Source organism: Schistocerca gregaria, chromosome 6 (assembly GCF_023897955.1).
Source record: "Schistocerca gregaria isolate iqSchGreg1 chromosome 6, iqSchGreg1.2, whole genome shotgun sequence".
NCBI lineage: Eukaryota > Metazoa > Arthropoda > Insecta > Orthoptera > Acrididae > Schistocerca > Schistocerca gregaria.
The window spans coordinates 32,779,144-32,802,734 of record NC_064925.1 but is presented as its reverse complement, the minus strand read 5'-3'; the positions used below and the strand labels follow the sequence as shown (position 1 = coordinate 32,802,734).

Below are 23,591 nucleotides of genomic sequence, written 5' to 3'. Positions count from 1 at the left end.
GGATGTGTGTGGTGTCCTTAAGTTAGTTAGGTTTAAGTAGCTCTAAGTTCTAGGGGACTGATGGCCTCAGAAGTTAAGTCCCATAGTGCTCAGAGCCATTTGAACCCGGACCACCGATCCTAAAAGGGTTATGTTTATGATGTTCAATAAAAATGGCAGAAACACCAGAACAGAGTCTGAGTAGGAAGAAATTCAGGGAGTGGTGTGGCTTGGTTGATATACTTAGTGAACGTGAATGTAAAACTCCTTGTAAACGATACTAGTATTACATTTAAAAACGTTAAAATGCAGTTGTGACTTCTAGTGAAAAATTATAGTGAAATGAAGTGAAATGAAAATAAATCTTTTATTTCATCTAATGCACCAATGCTGCAAAATAAACATAATATTGCAATTTGGATTCGGTTGTTTGTCTGACAGTGATAGTTTTGAGGTAAATTATTAATAAAAAAATTGTGGTATCAGAATTTTTGTTCTTTAAGTATTTTATTTGTTGTAAGTAAAATACACGACAGATATATTGCGTTAATTCGAGTTTCCTGGGTGGGGTCTACTTGGCCCCTCTCAGTGGCTTAATGAGGTACAAAAGCACAAGCAGCTAACTGGAGCACCACGTGGTGCTCTGCCCCTGCCTAGTTCACATCGCCCACCACCCGCCTTCTTACGTCAACACCACCACAGTCCACATTTACGTCAGCGATATCAACATAACGACACTGTAGTCTTAGTGCAGTTCCTTGATGACATACGTTCCCCAAAAGTGGGAGGCAACTTGCGGTAAAATATGAAAACAATAGTCAACGATAAATTAAATAGAGAAATAGTGTAGGCCTAATAAAATACAAATTAAAAGTGTAAAAGACGACAGGATACAGAGACCAACAGGCTACATGGGACTGTCTAAAATGATGAAATACGTTTTCGTGATCTTCTATTGGAAGCTAACTTTTTTCGGCTTCGTACAGTGGCAATGGAATGATGGCTGTGTGCATAATTATTTACAAAGAGTTAAGAATTTAACCTAAAGCCTGACTTCACTGATCGAGTACACTACCAAATAGCTGCGCATTGCAGCACATATGCTCCTGGCGACTAAGCGCTCAATAGGCCAAAAACCTACAAGAAGTGAGAAACAAAAAACATTTATGACGGATTTCAACGTCCAAGTTTTCACCAGGAGCGGAAATATCTACCTGCCACTCAAAATTCAAACACTGCGAGAAGCAATTAAAGAAATATCTGGTAAATTAGGTGACCAATGCTAGTGAAATTTAAAACACGAACGTATCCACCACAAGCGTGATATAACTTTCAAGTATTCAAGTCCCTAACACATCAAATACATTGACAGAAAGGCAGGAACCCGGAAAAGGTATTCAAAACTCAAGTTCATGGGAGATGTCAGAGAAGGGAAAGGGATTCGTTGAAACCTTCGTCGAAAGAGTAGAAGTGTGACTGAATGAAACCCAACGACCACTAAAAAGGAATGCAATGAATTTTAAATCCATCAGACGAACGAAACAAATATAATTAACTTCTCGTCATCTTAACGAGATTTGGGATGTAAGACATTCGCAACTGAGAGGCACGATAATTAATTTACGAAGATCCGCTTGACTTGTACTTAAATTTATTCAATCCACAACCGGTTTCGGGATTTTAACATCTCGTCTTCAGGTGTATGAAATTATTGTGTTTGGTAGCACATAACATGTGGTCGGGCCAAAGACTGCAAGAGATTGGCAGAAACTGCCTGCCGCAGGGCATCCGCAATGTAAGAACGTCAACCATCATTTGTGTTACCAGACACGATAATTTCCTACACCCGAAGACGGAATTCTAAAATTCGGAAACTGGTCGCGGTTTTAATAAATATTGGCACCACTGAAGCGGATGTCTCTAAATAAATGTTCTCGTCATCTTGTGGAACAATTTCGGATAAACGAGAAAGGGACTGCTGATGTAAACCGTCTCCTAAGCTACAACCGCAGGGATTGTCTGTGAGCCACTGTTCTCTAAATAGTACCATAAAACGTAAAGAGAGTAATACAATTAAGAAACAGCCCGAAAAGACGTGTTGGAGTGGAAGAGAGAGAAACAAGTACGGGAAATACAGGGAGAGACGAAAACACAGAACACGGTTCACGTCTTCAAAACAAATCTGAGCGACAAGAACTGAGAAATGAAGGTAGTGATGTGTCAGTGAACGAGCAGATAAGATGAAAGACACCGAGCAGAGAAAGAAGAATGTGCAGACTTCCATAGAAGATTAAGAGGGTTGGGGGAAAAATTTTGTGGAACGAAGGTAAACTATAAAATAAGGTCCATGGAAATAGCTCAGTGTAGAAATTTCAGTTGCAGATTGAGAAGGCACTGTGGAAAAATCTTAAGAATGTGAACAGAGGCTTAGGAATGAGGCAATAGGTAGGGTAGAGTTTGAAGTCCGTCAGAGTCACATCACAAATTCATTTGCGGGAGGCTTGTTTAAGAACCCGTATGGGGGATTTTGGGAAACCAAGGAACACTGAGATGAGGATGAGCAGGGTATGATTTAAATACCGTTCCTCTCAATTACGCCTCGTTTGCCAAAACGAAGGGAAGACAAAGAGCAAAACTTGTCAGAGGAACAGCACAATTTTTGGCCTCCAAGCGAGTCAGCACTGCAGTCGTCTAAGGCACCACTGGGCGCTTCCTGCTGGCCGCAGAACGCTGTAGAAACAGATCGTGCGACATAAGTGTGTACCAAAACACTAACCGTGGCGACGGCCGCAGGCAAATAGGAGCGCATAACTTTTTACGAATGAAATACGTACTGCTCATATCTGCAAAAAATCTACATTTCATATGGATGGAGGTTCGTGCTGGGACTCGTCACGATGAAATGGCCCCTTAGTTAGAAATTATGCGGCTATTTTCAAGATATTACCTCCGCTTATACTAATGTCACTCCCTTAACGAAGACTTGCATCAAGAGCAATGGTGCACCTACTTACTGGCTGATCACACGGAACTTGGGAGGAAATCATGGCCGAGCCGAACCCTTCCTATCACAGAAGTGACTGCCTGGTGACGCAAACGTGACGCAGCACACGCGGGCAGAACACACGCCCCCCTCGCACTCGTGCCGCCTCCGAAGATAAAAAGCCAGCGACCGCCCGTTTCGTCGTGAAGACGGTTACCACGCAGCCGACCTCGACTGCCAACAGAGAGAAGAAAATGCGGGAAACAACAGGGGCAGAGAGCACGAACAACGCACGAAGTCCAGAATGGAACGGGAGGGATTTACACAAGAATCTTACAAGGAAGCAGTGCAGCTGCATGGGCTAAAATCGAGTAAAAATTATTTCACGGCACGGAGGTACTGTTACATAGTAACGTTTATTCCGTCACTTGTGCTTTTTTGCTCTTTATTATCGTCAATCTACAAACACAGATTGTATTCAGACACAGGGTATACACGTTGTTAGAAAGAGATAGTCACATTTTAAATGACTCTTTCGTCACTTCTTGGTAGAATAACTTCAAAATTCCATATGCAACTGTGCGTGCTCTACGGTATAACACTGTAGAACATACACAATATTGTGCTTTTCATTTGACAACGCATCCTGCATATTAATACCATTGTTTCGTTACACCTCAATGTTTTCACCAATTACAAAGTTGACGCCTCGTGTGAGGGCGGGACGAATATCGTTGCCCCAGTAATCGATTGTGACAAACAGGAAGGAGACGCCACGAATGTAACATATCCGCGGCCGATTACCTGTTTATACGTTCGTCTAGCCGTTTCCCTGGGAGCTAATGGTCGATGTTTCCAACCCACATATAGCCGAAAATGAAATAAAATGATTTAAATTTTCTTCTGGAACGGTTTCCTTCAGACTTCTTGCTCTGTGTTGATCCGAAATTATAGCTTATTGTTAACATCGTCTGTAAGGGCGCACAGCTGGCCGCAAATAATCTTACAAGGAAACAATCAGACTGTTAGTCACGGATTTTGATCAGTGTGTGTGTGAATTCCTAAGGGACCGAATTGCTGAGATCACCGGTCTCTAGACTTACACACTACTTAAAGTAATTTATGCTAAGAACAACACACACACACCCGTGCCCGAGGGAGGACTCGAACCTCCGGCGGGAGGGGCTGCGCAATCCGTGACATGGTGCCGCAAACTGCGCGGCTTTTATTCGTTCTTCTGCATGTTGCCGAGGGACCTGTGTTCAACAGCCGGGTAGCGGCTCTTCATGCGACGCCGCCCACTTTCCTGCGAAAACCCGCGTTGGAGTTTCATGAGCGCCTTCTCTATCCGCAACGTAGGGCTTGGTTCGTTTTATAGAGCCTACCACACTGGCGGTACGGGTTCACATGATGCCCGTGATTTTTTTTAATTTCATCGCACAGAATATCATTAAACAGCGTTTGTCATGCAAAATTATTCAAAAATAGTCATTTTCGTGGTAGGGAATTCATTAATAAATCAATTTTACAGCACGCGTTGTTCAACTGTGTACTCCGTTTCTTGTTCGTAATTCAAATTCCAAATATTCGGACTGTTCTAAAGAATTCGCAACAATGGACGAAATTTTAGCAGCTGCGAAAGGATTCCAGATAGACACAAAAGTACTCGTCCTAATTTTGACCTCCATTTTGCGCTTAATACCGATCAAACCGGCTGTCATTACTAACCGACGTATAACAGATCCATTGCGAAACAAGGAACAAAAACCGTGCCTATGCAGAAAAAGAAATTTGAAGAAGTGTATTCACCGGCCGGAGTGGCCGAGAGGCTCTAGGCGCTACAGTCTGGAACCGCGCGACCGCTACGGTCGCAGGTTCGAATCCTGCCTCGGGTTAGTTAGGTTTAAGTAGTCCAAGTTCTAGGGGACTGATGACCTCCGAAATCCCATAGTGCTCAGAGCCATTTTTTGAACAGGGATATTCCTTCAGAGCACGGTATACTATATTAGCGTCACGAAAGGTATTCCTGTAAGTTTCTTTATCTATAAGAGAAGCATGCAGACAATGTAGTCAGAGTGATCAAAAAGCAGTTGGCGAGTTTATTCATATTAAAAAAACGTAACTGTGATCTGCAAGAAGTCAGGAAAGTTTACGAAAATGCTGTTCGAAGAATTTTTAAAATTGCCGTTCTTCCGTGCGTGGGACAGGAAAAATATCATTACATTATACATTCTTAGGGAAAGTAGACTGATCAGACACTTTACATACCTCTGCAGATGAAAGAAATGCATCCACCTGCAAGCTAAAAATTATCACACCCAAATGCACTCCACTTTAGAATCCCTATAATGTTTATTTTTACAGGCAGACTAATATTCTCACGAAAAAAAATTCAATATGTTACCAACTAAAGAATAATAAAGAAATCGACGGACGATTCCATAAAAATACATTCTTTAGTCCCGCATGAAACCAGTACACTGTTTCTCACAAGAATGATAAAATACGCGCGGTTCGCATCAAAGTTAACCCGAAAAAATGCCAATGATTTTAAAAGAAAACGAACTGTAATTAAATGAAACAACAAGTTCACTGTTACCAGTCACCGTTTTATTTATTTCCACGACGCGTTTCGAAGGCTTAAACTTCCATCATCGGGTGGATTTACATAAGAAAGTATTACATTTGTGTGTGTGTTGTATTACGATTTTTGGAGGAACTCGTGACACTGCCTAGTGGAGAAACACGACACTATTTCAGAATATGGTTTAGGATTACTTTTGACAAAAAAATTAAACTGATATCTAATGGTAAACATTAAATAAGTAAACTACAGTACCTTCAGTGGTAACAGGTTCATTTTGCTGTCGTAACACATCACATGTATACTGCCACATTTGTAAACGAATATGGCGTTAGAAATCAGCTGGGTGTAAGGATCGTATAGCAGAAGAGAAGACATAATCGCAAAGTGCAAAGAGTATACATCGTAAAAACATTATTACAGAATAATTGCTTTAAGCATTTGGCGGTGTTTGTTTTGAGGTGTCAAATGTATGTGTGTGTACTTCAGGTGGTATATAAATCCAATTCTGACAAGTTAAAACCGCTAAACATTCATACTCGTTTATACAATCAGGTGAAATGTTAAAATGGCTTAAACTTCATACTTGTTGATAACAATTAGTTGAAATGTTACAGACTTAAATTACAATAATCATATTGGCTACAACAGTAAAGTTGCTCAGTTGCAGGCAGGTACAACAAAAGGCTACTACACGTTTTACCTTTCGGCCAAAAGGCCATCTTCCGAAAAGGAAAGCGGGGTTGCTGATAAAATATCGATATATCAATATTTCGATATTACCCACATAAACATCCATATGTAAGGCATTTGTCCAACGATATATCGATATAAAAACTGCAATATCGACCGCCGATATTTTTCTTTCTTCGTTTGGGTCATCTAAGGACCACGCACCAATTTCCATGCTTTCTTCATTGTTGTTCTTTCTTTTTCCTCCATTATTCTTTCATCTTTTCACTGTGTATCTTTTCTCTCTCCCCGGACCACTTTGACCCTGTCTTCTTCACCCTCCTGCCTTGGAATCCTTCAATTTTTAACAGTTTCCTCTTGAAACCCTCTCTTTCTATAGCATATTTTTCACTTATGTTGTTTCTTTGCAAATCTTTCCTAACCTCTTGAATCCAGGCTATTGTTGACTTCTTGTCCCAAAGATAATTAAAAATCTGTTTGGTTAACCTGTTGCTGTTCATTCTGCATAAGTGTCCAAAAAATAGCAGTCGCCTCTTTCGCAGCGTTTCATTTATGTTTTCTATGTTGCGATAAACTTTTCATTCCTTCTTAATATCCATACCTCTATATTTTTTGGTGGTCCAGGTATCTTTCCAATGATTTTTCTTTCTATGACTTCAAGTTTGTGTAATTTGTAGTTCAGTACTAAACATTCATTTGCATAAAGACATTCTGGTTTTACTACTGTGTTGTACTGCTGTATCTTCAAATTTGTAGACAGACACCTTTTGTTGTAGATATTCCTAGTTATTCCATAAGCTCTCTCCATTTTATGTACTCTTTCTTCTATAGCGAATTTATCTAAGCTATTTTCTTGGATAATTTCTCACAAATATTTAAATTTATTTACCCTCTTTATCTGGCCAATATCTGTTGCTAGGGTTTCTCGAGCATTTTTTTATATTTGTCATAAATTTAGTTTTTTTCCACAGAAATTCTTAAACCTGCTTTGTTGGCTATTTCTTCTATTTTTATTTTATATTATATTTTATTTACAATTTTTGGGAAATTTTTCAAGTTCTTCTTTTGAAATTATAGTAGGACGTACGTATTACTTTTACTCTGTGAAGGAGTCTTGCTATATGTTGAGCTTTCATCACGTCCAATCTTTCTCTCTGACTGTATGAAGCACGAATATGTGGCACAAAAGAATAACACCGATTGGGTAAATGGATTAACAAGAATTGTGAAAAGAACAGTACACTCGTCGCGTTAAAAATTGTTTTTTTTTTAATGCAAATGATGTACTGTTTCTTCACATCGACATTCTTCAAAAACAGTTGTTGAAAATGATGATCAAAAATTCAAATGACAAGACCGGCCGTAGTAGTGGGTGGAGACGTGTGAGTGGAAATATTGAACCAATAGGCGCTCGGTGCCACCAATACAACTGCAACGTTTAGCTTCGCCGCTCAATTTTGGCAGTGCACCTGCTAGGTCGCTGGCGTTTTCAGAAATAAAAAAACAGGGATGTCGACATGAAGTGTCCCGGACAAATCAGACGTGTAACAAAACCGAACGACGGACCCCCGTGACACCTCTGTCTATATCTCTTACTGTCAGCAAAGCAGTTGTCGTCAAGGGTGGACGGGCACAGTTACCCTTTTAGTTCTTGCTCTAAGGGCGGTGGGCAGGCTGCAAGCTTGTTGATTTACAGAATATCTAATAATAAATCTATATTAAAATATATCGCTCTAAAACTTCTAAAACTGGCAGTATATTTACAATGTGCGCCGTTGATGTTACTTTTTTTAAATATCGATTTATCGGATTCCTCATACTTTTAAAAATATCGACAGTCTTAGTTCACAACAAAGTAACAGAACAGTCAAACACTTCAAATACCTTGGTTGTGATCCCTTTTTGTCTTCTCTAAGATATCTCTCTGTCTTCTCAACTTTCTGCTTTCTTTGAGTCAAACAAAGTTGCAAACACGATTCTTTGGGTGGGGGCAGGAATATATCGATTTGGACACTTTCAAAATATACAGAAAAGTGGGTTTCATAAATTTTTGCAGCTGAATATGCAAGATTTAGAAATATATCTACGGATGATTGAGGTACGCATTTCGAGATTTGATAACGGTTTCAGACTGCCAACTTCTGTTTCCCTCAGATTATCAGCCGCAATTCGCTTCTTAATTGATTACAAATTCTTCAGCGAACGGGCAGTGCATTATTCAGCTATAAAGTATCGTAATAAATATGACCTATAACGAAAAGATAACTACCGCCTCATCAGGCTTTACAATTTGAAAGTGATCAGACATTTTTAACCAAGGGTAGCCCTGCAGTAGTTTAAGAATACCTGCATAAAGAAAAAACGTGCAAATTTTACTTTTTTATGCTGCACGAAAAACTTTTCTGGAAAACTACTTCAGTAACTCTCCTTGGTTTGCATACAGAACGTCCCTTCATCTGCGCAGCAAATGACTCAACCTTATAAGCGTTCTGCTTTCCTACAGTAAAATCTAGATGTGGAAATGATTTTCTGCGTGTCATGGCGAGGATATATCGATATCTTCCTTTGATAGCTCGAGAGCAGAAAAATATATTATAAATATCGATATACTGGATCCGCGATGAGAGACCTGGTCGTGCTTGTACGAGTTGTGCTTTCCGCGTCAGGTCATTTGGCCGAAAGTTACAAGGTGCAGCAGTATTTTTGTTGTGCCTATTGATGACTCAGCCTCTCTGTATTGTTATCCTGGAATAACTTCGCGTGACATATACAGCTTAATAATATTCTGCACGATGGAAAAAAAACACGTACCGCCACAGTGGTAGACGTGAATCTTAGCCGCTGCGCTGCTATCGATTGTTGGAACGCGTCTTACATTAAGAAGGTGAGTGTAAAACTTCAACATCGATGTTTCCGGAAGCCAGAGGTAGTCGAATGAAACACCGCTAGCTAGGTACGGAACGTTTCCTTTTACAACATCTACATCTACACCTATGTGATTACTCTGCTATTCACAATAAAGTGCCTGGCAGAGGGTTCAATGAGCTATCTTCAAGCTGTCTCTCTACCGTTCCACTACCGAACGGTGCGCGGGAAAAACGAGTGCATAAATTTTTATGTGCGAGACCTGATTTCTTCATTTTTATCGTGATGATAATTTCTCCGTATGTAGGTGAGTGCCAACATAATGTTTTCATAATCGGAGGAGAAAACTCGTGGCTGGAATTTCATGAGAAGATCCCGTCGCAACGAAAAACGCCTTTTTCTAACGATTGCCACTCCAATTCACGTATCATGCCTGTGGCTCTATCTCCCCTATTTCGCGGTAATACAAAACGAGCTGCCCTTCTTTGAGCTTTTTCGATGACGTCCGTGAGTCCCGCCTGATGCGGATCCCGCACCGCACAGCAGTGCTCCAGAATAGGGCGGGCAAGCGTGGTGTGAGCAGTCTCTTCAGTAGACCTGTTGCACCTTCTAAGTGTGAATTGCAGTCTCTGGTTTGCTGTATCCACGGTGTTATCTATGTGATCGCTCCAGTTTAGGTTATTTGTAATTGTAATCCCTAAGTATTTAGTTTAATTTGCGGCCTTCAGATTTGTGTGACTTATCGCGTAATGGAAATTTAGTGGATTTCTTTTGGTACTCATACGAATAACTTTACACTTTTCTTTTTCCAGGGTCAATGACAACTTTTCGCACCATACAGATATCGTATCTAAATCATTTTGCAATTTGTTTTGGACATCTGATGACTTTAGAAGACGGTAAATGACAGCATCATCTTCAAACAATCTAAGGGGGGTACTCAGATTGTCTCCTATATCGTTAACATAGATCAGGAACAATAGAGGTCCTATTACGGCTCCTTGGGGAACGCCGGGTATTACTTCTGTTTTACTCGATGACTTTCCATCTATTACTACGAACTGTGACCTTTCTGAAAGGAAATCACGAATTCAGTCGCACAACTGAGGCGATATTCCATAGGTACGCAGTTTGGTTAGAAGACGCTTGTGGCAAATGGTGTCGGAAACCTTCTGGAAATCTAGAAATTTGGAATCAATTTGTCATACCCTGCCGATAGCACTTATTACTTCATGAGTATAAAGAGCCAGTTGTGTTTCACAAGAACGATATTTTCTGAGTCCGTGCTGAATCCGAAGACTCGTCAAAATTCCTTATTAGCTTGTAAAATGGATCGATACCAAACTTTTGTTAAGTCATATTTAAACTCCTGGTTTCGTCGAAGCTACGGAAGTTTCGCGTGTGCTAAGATGACAGAAAGACGCAAACAGTTTGTTCTAGCGCCCGAAAAGAAATTATTAGTAACGAAAACATCCGCTAATGATTAATCATCGACAGCTGGGAACTTGGATTTAAACAGCTACGCGACGCGGACGTGATGAACAAAATGTGTTAGACGAAGAAGACGAAGACGAGGGGAAATATGAACCCGTTATAACTTACACCGGAGCACTGAATTGCGTTGATCTGTTATCAGAGTAAGGACAATACTGGCTTGAGTACAACAATGTTTTGCGACTCTGAAAAATGAAAAGCGTTGACAGGGAAAAAGTGAATCAAAACCAGGAAGGTACGATTATATTCCGAAAGTGAAGTGAAAGCAAGTGATACCAAATACTGTGCGTTTTAAATCTATTTTTGTAGACGAGTTGGGAGTTTTCGGCGTAAATAATGCAGTGCGCTTTTGGATGTGACACTTGGCAGTTTCCGGTAAACAAATACTCGTACTTCCGGCTATGTGTGTGCAGTCTGGGGTGAGCGCTAACCAGGACAGTGGAGAGCTAGCCGCGTGGCGGTGAGGGGCGGAATGCGGCGGCGGCGGCGGCGGCGGGACAGCGGCTCACGAAGCGACAGGTGCGTTACGGAGGCCCGGACTGAGCGCTGCGCCCACCGACAAGTCCGCTCGGAAACTCCTGTAAACCCTCGCCGCCAGATTTGTTAAGGCTTCGCCGCTGATGCTGTGGAGACCGAGTTGCCACTGTTGTTACGGTAGGCCGAGTCCGTGAATCGGCTTCTGGTGCAGTACACCGCTAAGACGATTTCTCCCTGCCACTGTACCACAGCTATGTCCCGGGGTCAGGTAAAAGGATAGGAGAGTGAAGGTTCTGCAACAAATTAGTCACAGAAATGAGTTAAAAAGGATTACTTATCTTTCTGACTTGCACGAATATCAAGAACTATGGAAAACCAGTCCTGAGCAAAGAAGGGAAAGCAGAAAGGTGGAAGAAGTATGTAGAGAGCTTATACAAGGCGATGTACTTGAGGGCAATATTGTGGACATTGAAGAGGACGTAGATGTAGATGAAATGAGAGATATGATACTGCGTGAAGAATTTGACAGACCACTGAAAGACCTAAGCCGAAACAAGGACCTGGGTGTAGACAACATTCCATTACAACTACTGATAGCGCTGGGAGAGCCAGGCCTAACAAAACTCTACCATCTGGTGAGCAAGATGTATGAGACAGGTGAAATACCCTCAGACTTCACGAAGAATATAATAATTCCAATCCAAAAGAAAGCAGGTGTTGACAGGTGTGAAAATTACCGAACTATCAGTTTAATAGGGCACGGTTGCAAAATACTAACATGAATCTTTACAAACGAATGGAAAAACTGGTTGAAGCCGACCTCGGGCAACATCAGTTTCGATTCCGTAGAAATGTTGGAACATGCAATGTAGTATTGACCCTACGACTTATCTTAAGGAAAGGCGAACTTACGTTCATAGCGTTTGTAGACTTAGAGCAGCTTGTGACAGTGTTGACTGGAATACTCTCTGTCGAATTCTGAAGGCGGCAGGGGTAAAATGCAGGGAGCAAAAGGATATTTACAACTTGTACAGAAACCAGTTGGCAGGCATAAGACACGAGGAGCATGAAAGAGAAGCAGTGGTTGAGAAGGAAGTTACACAGGGTGTTAGCCTACCCCCGATGTTATTCAGTCTCTATATTAAGCAAGCAGTAAAGGAAACAAAAGAAAAATTTGGAGTAGGAACTAAAATCCATGGAGAAGAAATAAAAATTTTCAGGTTTGCCGATGACATTGTAATTCTATCAGAGACAGCAAAGGACCTGGAAGAACACTTCAACGCAATGGACAGTGTCTTGAAACGTGGATATAAGATGAGCATCAACAAAAGCAAAACGAGGATAAAGGAACGTAGTCGAATTAAATTAGGTAATGCTGAGGGAATTAGATTAGCATACGAGATACTTAAGTATTAGATGAGTTTTGCTATTTGGGCAGCAAAATGACTGATGATAGTCAAAGTAGAGAGAATATATGGCAGTGAAACACGAATGGCAAACAAAAAACTTGGATCAGCAGAAAATTAAATGTGTGTATTTCAGAATTTTACTTTTCAGATGTGTGCCGATGTTTTCACAAATATTTGCAAACGCATTCACTTTAACATGTGTGTTTGCATATTTCGTTGCAAATTGTACGTTCACATGCGACCATGTCCGGCTTTGCACGGCCAGACGACTTGTGTGTCGTGGCGTATTTTGTTTGGAGGCCACCAATAAAATTCACAGAACAATTTTTAAGTACTTGAATAATATCACTTTCATATAACTTTTGCAAGTAAGCAGCGCGTGCCAGGACAGTTGTCTGGAGGCATGAATGTTACGTGTTCCATACTGAAGTGGCGTTTGGCATATCTCTTGGCAGTGATGGAAGCACATCGTGATGTAAGTAGGTTTACAACCAGTGTGAATATTGTATGCATAACAAAGGTGTATGTTTGTGTGTGTGCGTGATCCAAAATGTATCGGAAGCTGGCTGAGGCAACACAAATAAAAGAAAAAAATACGAAAAATTGTCATGAAGCAATTGTTTTGGCTCGTATTACAGCATTCATCTTGCGAAGCATAATAACCATTGTGATGCATCTTTGAGACTCACTGGCGCAGCTCTTTGTAGTGGACGCTTTCTGACAGACTTCTTCGCCATGAGACGCAGCGAATCGTTTTCACATCCACATTTTACTCTAGGAAAGCAGAACCAAATATGGTTCAAATGGCTCTGAGCACTATGGCACTTAACATCTACGGTCATCAGTCCCCTAGAACTTAGAACTACTTAAAGCTAACTAACCTAAGGACATCACACAAGACCCAGTCATCACGAGGCAGAGAAAATCCCTGACCCCGCCGGAAATGAACCCGGGAACCCGGGCGTGGGAAGCGAGAACGAAAGCAGAGCCCTCAAGGTTGAGTCATCTGCTTCGCACCTGGAGGGACGCTCTGTATGTAAACGAAGCGAAGTTGCTGAAGCAGTTTTCCAGAAAACGTTTTGCTTGTAGCATAAAAAAATAAAATACCACATATTATGTATTTGCACGTTTTTTTCTTTGTGCGGGTGTTCTCAAACGATTTTACGGAAGCTCATGGATAAAAATGTTTGGTTAATTTCAAGTTGTAAAGCTCACGTCAGAGCCTGATGAGACGGTGGTTATGTTTTCATTATAGGTCATATTTATTATGATACTTCAAAGTTGAATAAGTCACTGCCCCCTTGTCCGAAGAATTCGCAGTGAATTATGAGTGCAAATTGCGACTGATAATTTGAGGACAGCAGAAGATGGCAGTAGGTGGAAAGATGTTGCCGTCATATATCGATACCTTTGTAAATGTTACCGATATAGCGATATTTTATCAACATCCCTCTTATGAACCTTAATTTTATTTGGAGTTTCGACATAGAAATTTTGAGGTTGCTTTTGTAATATGTCTTATTCCATTAATGAACACCTTTTCTTTTTTCCTTGTTTCTTTCACTGAAACCAATGTAATACCAGTATAACGATGTTCTTTTGATACTGAAAATCAATTCAGTTGTACATCTAGGCGTAACATTAAAAATGTAACTGCAAAGATTACTGGATTACTGTTCATAGCTAATACACTTTGAATTGTGTATTGTATGAGTTGAATGTGTGGCGCCAGCTAAATAATTAACATTTCATGCTCAAACACGCTATGAACTGGAGTTTTTCATTTTCCGTTTGTAAATGGTGACTTATTTCACATTTTAGCTGAAAAAATGTGTTGTAGATGGACGCTAAGCAGACAGCGCTATAACCGCTGTTGCTGTAAAATGGCGTCACGCGAGGGTAAGTGGCAGTGTGTTCTGTAGCAGCACGAAACAAAATCCCCAGCTGGTGCGCAGAGAAATTTCCGAAGACAATACGGAAGAGGAACTTCTGATAGACGGACTATTAATGCGTGGTTCACGAAGTTTAAACTGACGGGCAGTGTGTTGGATTTTCCGCAAACAGGCCGGCCTTCGGTCAGTGAACAACTTATCGGGGCTGTGGGACCGGCGATCTTACGGAGCCCTTAGGGATTCCTAGGACCACACTGCGAAAAATCCTACGCAACAAATCGCATCTGCATGCACGGATACCTGCACACACATGAGGTCCAGATAAATCACGCATTACAACCAGTTGATGGAATTTGTCGAGCATTTTTTGCAACTGACATGTTGGCACGAATCGACACCAGCAAAGAGATCTTCAAAGAATTTCATTTTTTTTTTAGTTAAGACAGTTTTTCCCATATCACGTAAAGTAAACAAGCACGATGTGAGGATATGGGATTCGGAAAGACGACACGTTGTCTTAGATCACGTCAGGGATTCCCGTAAAATGAATGTGTGGTGCGGTTTAATGCACAACAGTCATCGGCTCTTCGTTATTTTTTTTTTTTTGTCGAAAAATCGGTAACAGCTAACAGCTATCTAGGTATGCTAGAACAATTTGCGGAAACGCAGTTGAGAGACTTTCGCCTTGATACGATTTTCCAATAAGGTGGTCACCACCGCATTGGGGCTGCGATTTAGAAATGTTCTTAATGAAACATTTCCTGACAGTTGGATTCGGCATGATAGCCCCACCGCCTGGCCTGCGAGATCACAAGACATAGCACCTTTAGCTTTCTTTTTGTGGGGCTTACGCTACACAAATGCCTGATCCGGATACGAGAACATTAAGGAGGAAAAACATGTTGTAGCTGGTATTACACGAGAATGTTGTGAAACGTACGACGTACAACCGAATATCGATGAGACGTTCTTGGAGCAACAGACAGGGCACGTGTCAAAGTTTGTTGGAATCGTACAAAGGCTGGGTGATTTATTCTTTCATTTGTCACTCTCCGCAAATTCATAAGTTATGAATATATACTAATAATTGTGCAAAGACTTTAGGCCCACGCTGTAACAACAGGAAACATTTTACAGTGAGTACATGACACGTACATGCGATCAGAAATTAACTACGTTTCGCCTCGAATCTTAGGCATTCAAGATTGTTTTCATGGCGCAGATCATTGTGCCACTGAAAACATCTAAGGCAGTAAATAATAAAGCGACCAGAATACTTGACAAATTGAATGGTTTGCAGCCGCCACGACCTCATGACACGTGAGACCTTTGCGGAACGGGATGCACCGACTGTGGAAGGGACGCGCGGCGAATACACGCGGCCGGTGCGACGGTGTCTCGGCGTTATTACGTCCCAGCAGGCGCTGTGGGCGTCCGATCTGACGACTATAGCAGCACGTGGATTTCATAACTGCCACCAAAGCAATAATTCTAATCTTTTATTTGATAACAGATTAAAGCAGACGTCATTCATACATGACCACGTTTTTAAATCGTGAATAATCGAAAAGGCTACCTGCGAAGCAGCTAATTTCAAAGTGAGCGAAACGATTTCAGTTTTACCAGCTGGGATGCTCATCGTTGAAGATTATAGCCACTAAGCCTCGAAAATTTTCTCGCGTGTACGTGGCAGAATCCAGAAAACATTATCGTATTCTTATATTTCGGATAACTAAAACATTATAATTTTGATGTGATTCTGTGGTATATTCATCTACCGACAAAGGCGATAAGAAGCAACGAACGATAACATACAAGAGTCACAAATGTATTCAGCTTTGTCGCTACGTCCACTGAAACACCAAGGAAGGTAGTGAGGTCTGATAAAAGTTATCCCGTGACATAGGGTTAGTGATATATGAACTGAAGTGTATGAAAAAGTATTTTAACGATGTTAACTGAATCTTCCGTCAGTTCTTGGTGGAACAACGTTATAATAAAGGAAAAGCACTAGTTTGCTTTTGTTCTACAGTATTACTTTTATTGTGCTAACCGGTTTTCGGCTTACAAGGCCATCGTCCGACATTTACTGAATATTGTCACCAAAGGAGATACAATGTTTGCAAACAACATAGGAAGAGAAGTTACACGTCTACATTGAAACAGAACCATACAGTAAGCAACATCTTTGTGGGTGTGGTGGTAATGCAATGTAAAAAGTAAAAAAATAAATAAAAAATAGAAACTGAGTAGACAGGAGAAAAGTTTAACAGGAAATACGGACAGCATGCCTACATAACAGTTTGTATTAATAAACAAAACCAATAATATTAGTACTTGACAAGGCTATTTCAGTAGGTATAAAACATCGAGAGTCATACACAAACCAATTAAAACAAGAGACAATTATTAATGTAACTACAGAATATGTGAGGAACGTGAGCAAAATCAGTAAAATAGACAGAAATGAATAAATGGAGGAGTGTGAGGGCACATACTCTAGATGCAATCTTTGAGAGTGTGGTGATACTAAATTTTAAAGGTAAAAAAGGCTGAACGGTATACAAATACAAAAGGAGCAAACAGGAAAAACATCAACGTTGTACTCAAAACTACGACTATGTAACAGTTTGCGTTAAATAAATGAATCAACTAAAATAAAAAGAATATTTGATGTGAACAACTACAAGTGGTATTAAACTTGGAAAAAATAAATAAAAAATAGAAACTGAGTAGACAGGAGAAAAGTTTAACAGGAAATACGGACAGCATGCCCACATAACAGTTTGTATTAATAAACAAAACTAATAATATTAGTACTTGACAAGGCTATTTCAGTAGGTATAAAACATCGAGAGTCATACACAAACCAATTAAAACAAGAGACAATTATTAATGTAACTACAGAATATGTGAGGAACGTGAGCAAAATCAGTAAAATAGACAGAAATGAATAAATGGAGGAGTGTGAGGGCACATACTCTAGATGCAATCTTTGAGAGTGTGGTGATACTAAATTTTAAAGGTAAAAAAGGCTGAACGGTATACAAATACAAAAGGAGCAAATAGGAAAAACATCAACGTTGTACTCAAAACTGCGACTATGTAACAGTTTGCGTTAAATAAATGAATCAACTAAAATAAAAAGAATATTTGATGTGAACAACTACAAGTGGTATTAAACTTGGAAGATATGATAAGTACCAGTTAGAAGAAAGCCTTAACAATTGAAACTACAGTTTATTTGGATTACATACACAATTTCGATAAAATAAAATAATTTAATGAATACAGGAAAATGGGAATATATAGGAACAGAGTGTGGGAAGTAATGAAAGACGGTGACTATTATGTGAAGTTTAGCATCTCTGTTTTGTTTATTAATAGAAATTCTTATGCAGGCATGTTTTTCCTGTTTTATGTTAAAGTTTTTCCCTGTCTACGCCGTTTTATTTTTATTTATTTACTGTTCAAAAAACTTTTTTCTTTTTACATTGCATTACCACCACACTGTCAAAGATGTTACTTACTGTATGTTTCTGCTTTAATGTTGAGGTGTAACTTCTCTTCCATTGTTGTTTACAAACATTGTAACTTCTTTGGTTAGAATATTCAGTAAATGTCTGTTGATGACCTTGTAAGCAGATAACCGGTTTACGCAATAAAAGTCATACTGTAGGGGAAAAGCAAATTAGTGCTTTTGATTTCTTAGTTTAACGATCTTTGTACTGCTAAGTTTACCGTATGATGACTGTTTGGCAGTAAAAATATAGAATTTCTTGTTTTTCTGTTGGCGAATAAAAGAAAAAGGGAAAAGACCAAGATATTTTCTTCGTACAGAAAGCATTTGCTTGAAGAATTCAAAAAGTTAATTTTACGATTTTTATTTTCGCTGTTAATTGCCACTGTTCTCTGTTTCCCTGTTTATTTGCTGGAAAAGCATCTCACAGCCAGCAGCGGAATATCTTGGAGTGGTTGTAGATTGTTGTTCAAAACTATGCAAGCTATACCACTTACAATCAGTACATCATCTTCTATTAATATTTGGCCCACGAAAACTGCTCCGAAAATATTAACAGGAAACAAGCACCACTTAGAATGCAATCACGTGAAATGAAATGACAAAATTGACAGAGATTTTTCCGTATACAAATAATACTCCGCGGAATCGGTATGCAGAGCGTTAAAACTACCTACAACAGTACTACATGCACTATAGTGTCTACTGGTAAGAACGTGAGCTGTGAGCCAACGAGGAACGTCATGAGTGGCCACAGACTGCGTATGCGCGCCCCTGCGCTCGTAGCGTACATACACCACAGTGGAGTGCGACACGCTCCCACTCAGCACGGCGAGCCGGTAGCCGCAGCTCTGCACGCATCTCCTTCGACGTCGCATATAAAGCTGCCGCCAGTGGCTCACCTTATAGTTTAATATCCCATTATCTACATCTACATCTACATCCATACTCCGCAAGCCACCTGACGGTGTGTGGCGGAGGGTACCCTGAGTACCTCTATCGGTTCTCCCTTCTATTCCAGTCTCGTATTGTACGTGGAAAGAAGGATTGTCGGTATGCTTCTGTGTGGGCTCTAATCTCTCTGATTTTATCCTCATGGTCTCTTCGCGAGATATACGTAGGAGGGAGCAATATACTGCTTGACTCTTCGGTGAAGGTATGTTCTCTAAACTTTAACAAAAGCCCGTACCGAGCTACTGAGCGTCTCTCCTGCAGAGTCTTCCACTGGAGTTTATCTATCATCTCCGTAACGCTTTCGCAATTACTAAATGATCCTGTAACGAAGCGCGCTGCTCTCCGTTGGATCTTCTCTATCTCTTCTATCAACCCTACCTGGTGCGGATCCCACACTGCTGAGCAGTATTCAAGCATTGGGCGAACAAGCGTACTGTAACCTACTTCCTTTGTTGTCGGATTGCATTTCCTTAGGATTCTTCCAATGAATCTCAGTCTGGCATCTGCTTTACCGACGATCATCTTTATATGATCATTCCATTTTAAATCACTCCTAATGAGTACTCCCAGATAATTTACGGAATTAACTGCTTCCAGTTGCTGACCTGCTATTTTGTAGCTAAATGATAAGGGACCTATCTTTCTATGTATTCGCATCACATTACACTTGTCTACATTGAGATTCAATTGCCATTCCGTGCACCATGCGTCAATTCGCTGCAGATCCTCCTGCATTTCAGTACAATTTTCCATTGTTGCAACCTCTCGATACACCACAGCATCATCTGCAAAAAGCCTCAGTGAACTTCCGATGTCATCCACCAGGTCATTTATGTATATTGTGAATAGCAACGGTCCTATGACACTCCCCTGCGGCACACCTGAAATCACTCTTACTTCGGAAGACTTCTCTCCATTGAGAATGACATGCTGCGTTCTGTTATCTAGGAACTCCTCAATCCAATCACACAATTGATCTGATAGTCCGTATGCTCTTACTTTGTTCATTAAACGACTGTGGGGAACTGTGTCAAACGCCTTGCGGAAGTCAAGAAACACGGCATCTACCTGTGAACCCGTGTCTAAGGCCCTCTGAGTCTCGTGGACGAATAGCGAGAGCTGGGTTTCACACGACCGTCTTTTTCGAAACCCATGCTGATTCCTACAGAGTAGATTTCTAGTCTCCAGAAAAGACATTATACTCGAACATAATACGTGTTCCAAAATTCTACAACTGATCGACGTTAGAGATATAGGTCTATAGTTCTGCACTTCTGTTCGACGTCCCTTCTTGAAAACGGGGATGACCTGTGCCCTTTTCCAATCCTTTGGAACGCTTCGCTCTTCTAGAGACCTACGGTACACCGCTACAAGAAGGGGGGCAAGTTCCTTCGCGTACTCTGTGTAAAATCGAACTGGTATTCCATCAGGACCAGCGGCCTTTCCTCTTTTGAGCGATTTTAATTGTTTCTCTATCCCTCTGTCGTCTACTTCGATATCTACCATTTTGTCAACTGTGCGACAATCTAGAGAAGGGAGCACAGTGCAGCCTTCCTCTGTGAAACAGCTTTGGAAGAAGACATTTAGTAATTCGGCCTTTAGTCTGTCATCCTCTGTTTCAGTACCATTTTGGTCACAGAGTGTCTGGACATTTTGTTTTGATCCACCTACCGCTTTGACATAGGCCCAAAATTTCTTAGGATTTTCTGCCAAGTCAGTACATAGAACTTTACTTTCGAATTCATTGAAAGCCTCTCGCATAGCCCTCCTCACACTGCATTTCGCTAATTTTTGTTTGTCTGCAAGGCTTTGGCTATGTTTATGTTTGCTGTGAAGTTCCCTTTGCTTCCGCAGCAGTTTTCTAACTCGGTTGTTGTCCCACGGTGGCTCTTTCCCATCTCTTACGATCTTGCTTGGCACATACTCATCTAACGCATATTGTACCATGGTTTTGAACTTTGTCCACTGATCCTCAACACTGTCTGTACTTGAGACAAAACTTTTGTGTTGAGCCACCAAGTACTCTCAAATCTGCTTTTTGTCACTTTTGCTAAACAGAAAAATCTTCCTACCTTTTTTAATATTTCTATTTACGGCTGAAATAATCGATGCAGTAACCGCTTTATGATCGCTGATTCCCTGTTCTGCATTAACTGATTCAAATAGTTCGGGTCTGTTTGTCACCAGAAGGTCTAATATGTTATCGCCACGAGTCGGTTTTCTGTTTAACTGCTCAAGGTAGTTTTCAGATAAAGCACTTAAAAATATTTCACTGGATTCTTTGTCCCTGCCACCCGTTATGAACGTTTGAGTCTCCCAGTCTATATCCGGCAAATTAAAATCTCCACCCAGAACTATAACATGGTGGGGAAATCTACTCGAAATATTTTCCAAATTATTCTTCAGGTGCTGAGCCACATCAGCTGCTGAGCCCGGGGGCCTATAGAGACATCCAATTACCATGTCTGAGCCTGCTTTAACCGTGACCTTCACCCAAATCATTTCACAATTCGAATCTCCGTCAATTTCCTTCGATACTATTGCACTTCTTATCGCTATAAACACGCCTCCCCCTTCACTGTCCAGCCTATCTCTGCGGTATACATTCCAATCCGAGTTTAGGATTTCATTACTGTTTACGTCTGGTTTCAGCCAAGTTTCTGTTCCTAGTACTATATGGGCGTTGTGACCGTTTATTAATGAGAGCAGTTCTGGGACCTTTCTATAGACGCTCCTGCAGTTTACTATAAGCACATTAATATTGTTATTCCTTGTTGCATTTTGCCTACTCCTGCCTTGCCGCGTCTCAGGAGGCGTCTTGTCGGGCCTATGGAGGGAATTCTCTAACCTAAAAAAACCCCATGTGCACTCCACACGTACTCCGCTACCCTCGTAGCCGCTTCCGGCGTGTAGTGCACGCCTGACCTATTCAGGGGGACCCTACATTTCTCCACCCGATAGCGGAGGTCGAGAAATTTGCACCCCAGCTCTCCGCAGAATCGTCTGAGCCTCTGGTTTAAGCCTTCCACTCGGCTCCAAACCAGAGGACCGCGATCGGTTCTGGGAAACTAAAATGTACTCGTGCCTTGCTCTTCTTTGCAGTGGCGATTCATACCTGTCCTTTTATCAGGCCAATAGTCTCACGCAACTGAGAAAAAAACTATCTTCCTAATATGCACGTTGCTAGATGGCTGTCCACATTCACGTCGTAATGGAATGAAAGAACAACATCGCATTATTAATAGCGGCTAGTAGATGTTTTTACCTCTACTAAGAATTAATGTCCAACCAAACGAACTTTAACATTTGGATGGTGCAGTATCTGATACCAATGCAATGTAGATTACATGAAGATAGGTAATGATGGAACAAGACTTTAGTATTAAAAGCAATTAACAAACTAATAACCACTCTAGTATCGACACGAGAAAGAAATTTATCGAGAAACTTTCCACGATTTGGAGGAATGGTTGTGGTCGGTACATCACCTTTACCTGTCTGAATGTAGAGACCGAGGTACTTTACTGCAGCAGCAGCGTCGCGGAATAGATGCGGCGAAGAACCGATTGCATCTCTCTCTCCCTCTCTCTCTCTCTCTCTCGCCCGCTCTAGGAGAGACTGCTCAAGGATACGACAACGGAGGCACAGTAATACAAAGCAATACCCTCTAACTGAAAGGAATGCTGTTTTTAAACTTCTGAAGCAAGCAGGGATAAAATACGATGATCAGAACGTTAGCTATGCCATTTGTAGCCACTACAAGGAAGAGAGGCAGTGGCTAACAAGGGAGTAAGACAGGGTTGCACCCTATTCCTCGTGTTATTCAATCTGTACATTGAGCAAGCAGTAAAGGAAAATAGGGAGGAATTCAGAATGGAAAATAAAATTCATCCGAAAGAAATAAAAGCTTTTAGAGTCTGCCGACAACATTGTAATTCTGTAAGAGACAACACACTGGGAAGGTCAGTCGAACGGAATGGGTAGTGTCAAGATGAGTGAAATGTAGTTGAATTAATTCAGCTGGTGCTGAGGGAATTATATTAAGAAATAAGACACGGAAAATTTGCTATTTTGGGAGCTAAACAAGTGAAGATGATATACGCATGAAGGATATAAAATTCAAACTAGGAGAAGCAAGAAAAATGATCCTGAAAAACAAGAAATATTTTAAAATATAAATTTATCTGTTAAGAAGTCTTTTCTGAAATTATTCGTAGGAAGTATAGCCTCGTACGGAAGTGAAATGCTGACGACGAACAAAATGAGACAGAAGCTTTTAAATGTGGTGCTGGCAGCTACTGAACCGACTCGGCGAGGAGAGAGCGCTACGCAGCAAGTGCTGTACCAGAGGGGGCCAGCTGCCACGGCAGAGTCCGGGGCGCCGCGCCAGGCGGTGGAGTGCAGTGCAGTGGAGTGGAGTGGAGTGCAGTGGTCACCTGTGCCAAACGCGTTCAGTTCAAATGCGCGCACGGGACAGGCGGGCGGCGAGGGCTGCGCCAAAACCAGTCTGCGTACTGAAGAACCAGGGAGCCTTCCCCTCTGACACACGTCGTCATGCGACTAACTGACGCATGCGAACGTATTCGTAGATTTCTGATAAAGTGAGGCGTTTCTAAGTTGGAAGAAAAGGTAACCACACGACCATTCAAGTTGGCATGTAGAATGTATGACAATGGACAAATACCAACGGAATCTACTACAGCTACTTCCACATCTAGATGACTATTTTCCAATTCACAAT

General features: G+C 41.1%; 1 protein-coding gene across 1 annotated transcript in view; it reads right to left on the bottom strand.

Annotated features, from left to right (window-relative positions):
- Positions 1-3,165: 3,165 nt before the first annotated feature.
- LOC126278318 (uncharacterized) overlaps positions 3,166-23,591 on the bottom strand; it is a 174,834-nt gene continuing 154,408 nt past the window's right edge. Inside the window, exon 5 of the mRNA XM_049978336.1 lies at positions 3,166-3,196. Within this exon, the coding sequence (XP_049834293.1) occupies positions 3,176-3,196 (21 nt within the window). The 3' untranslated portion in view covers positions 3,166-3,175. The remainder of the gene's footprint in view (positions 3,197-23,591) is intronic.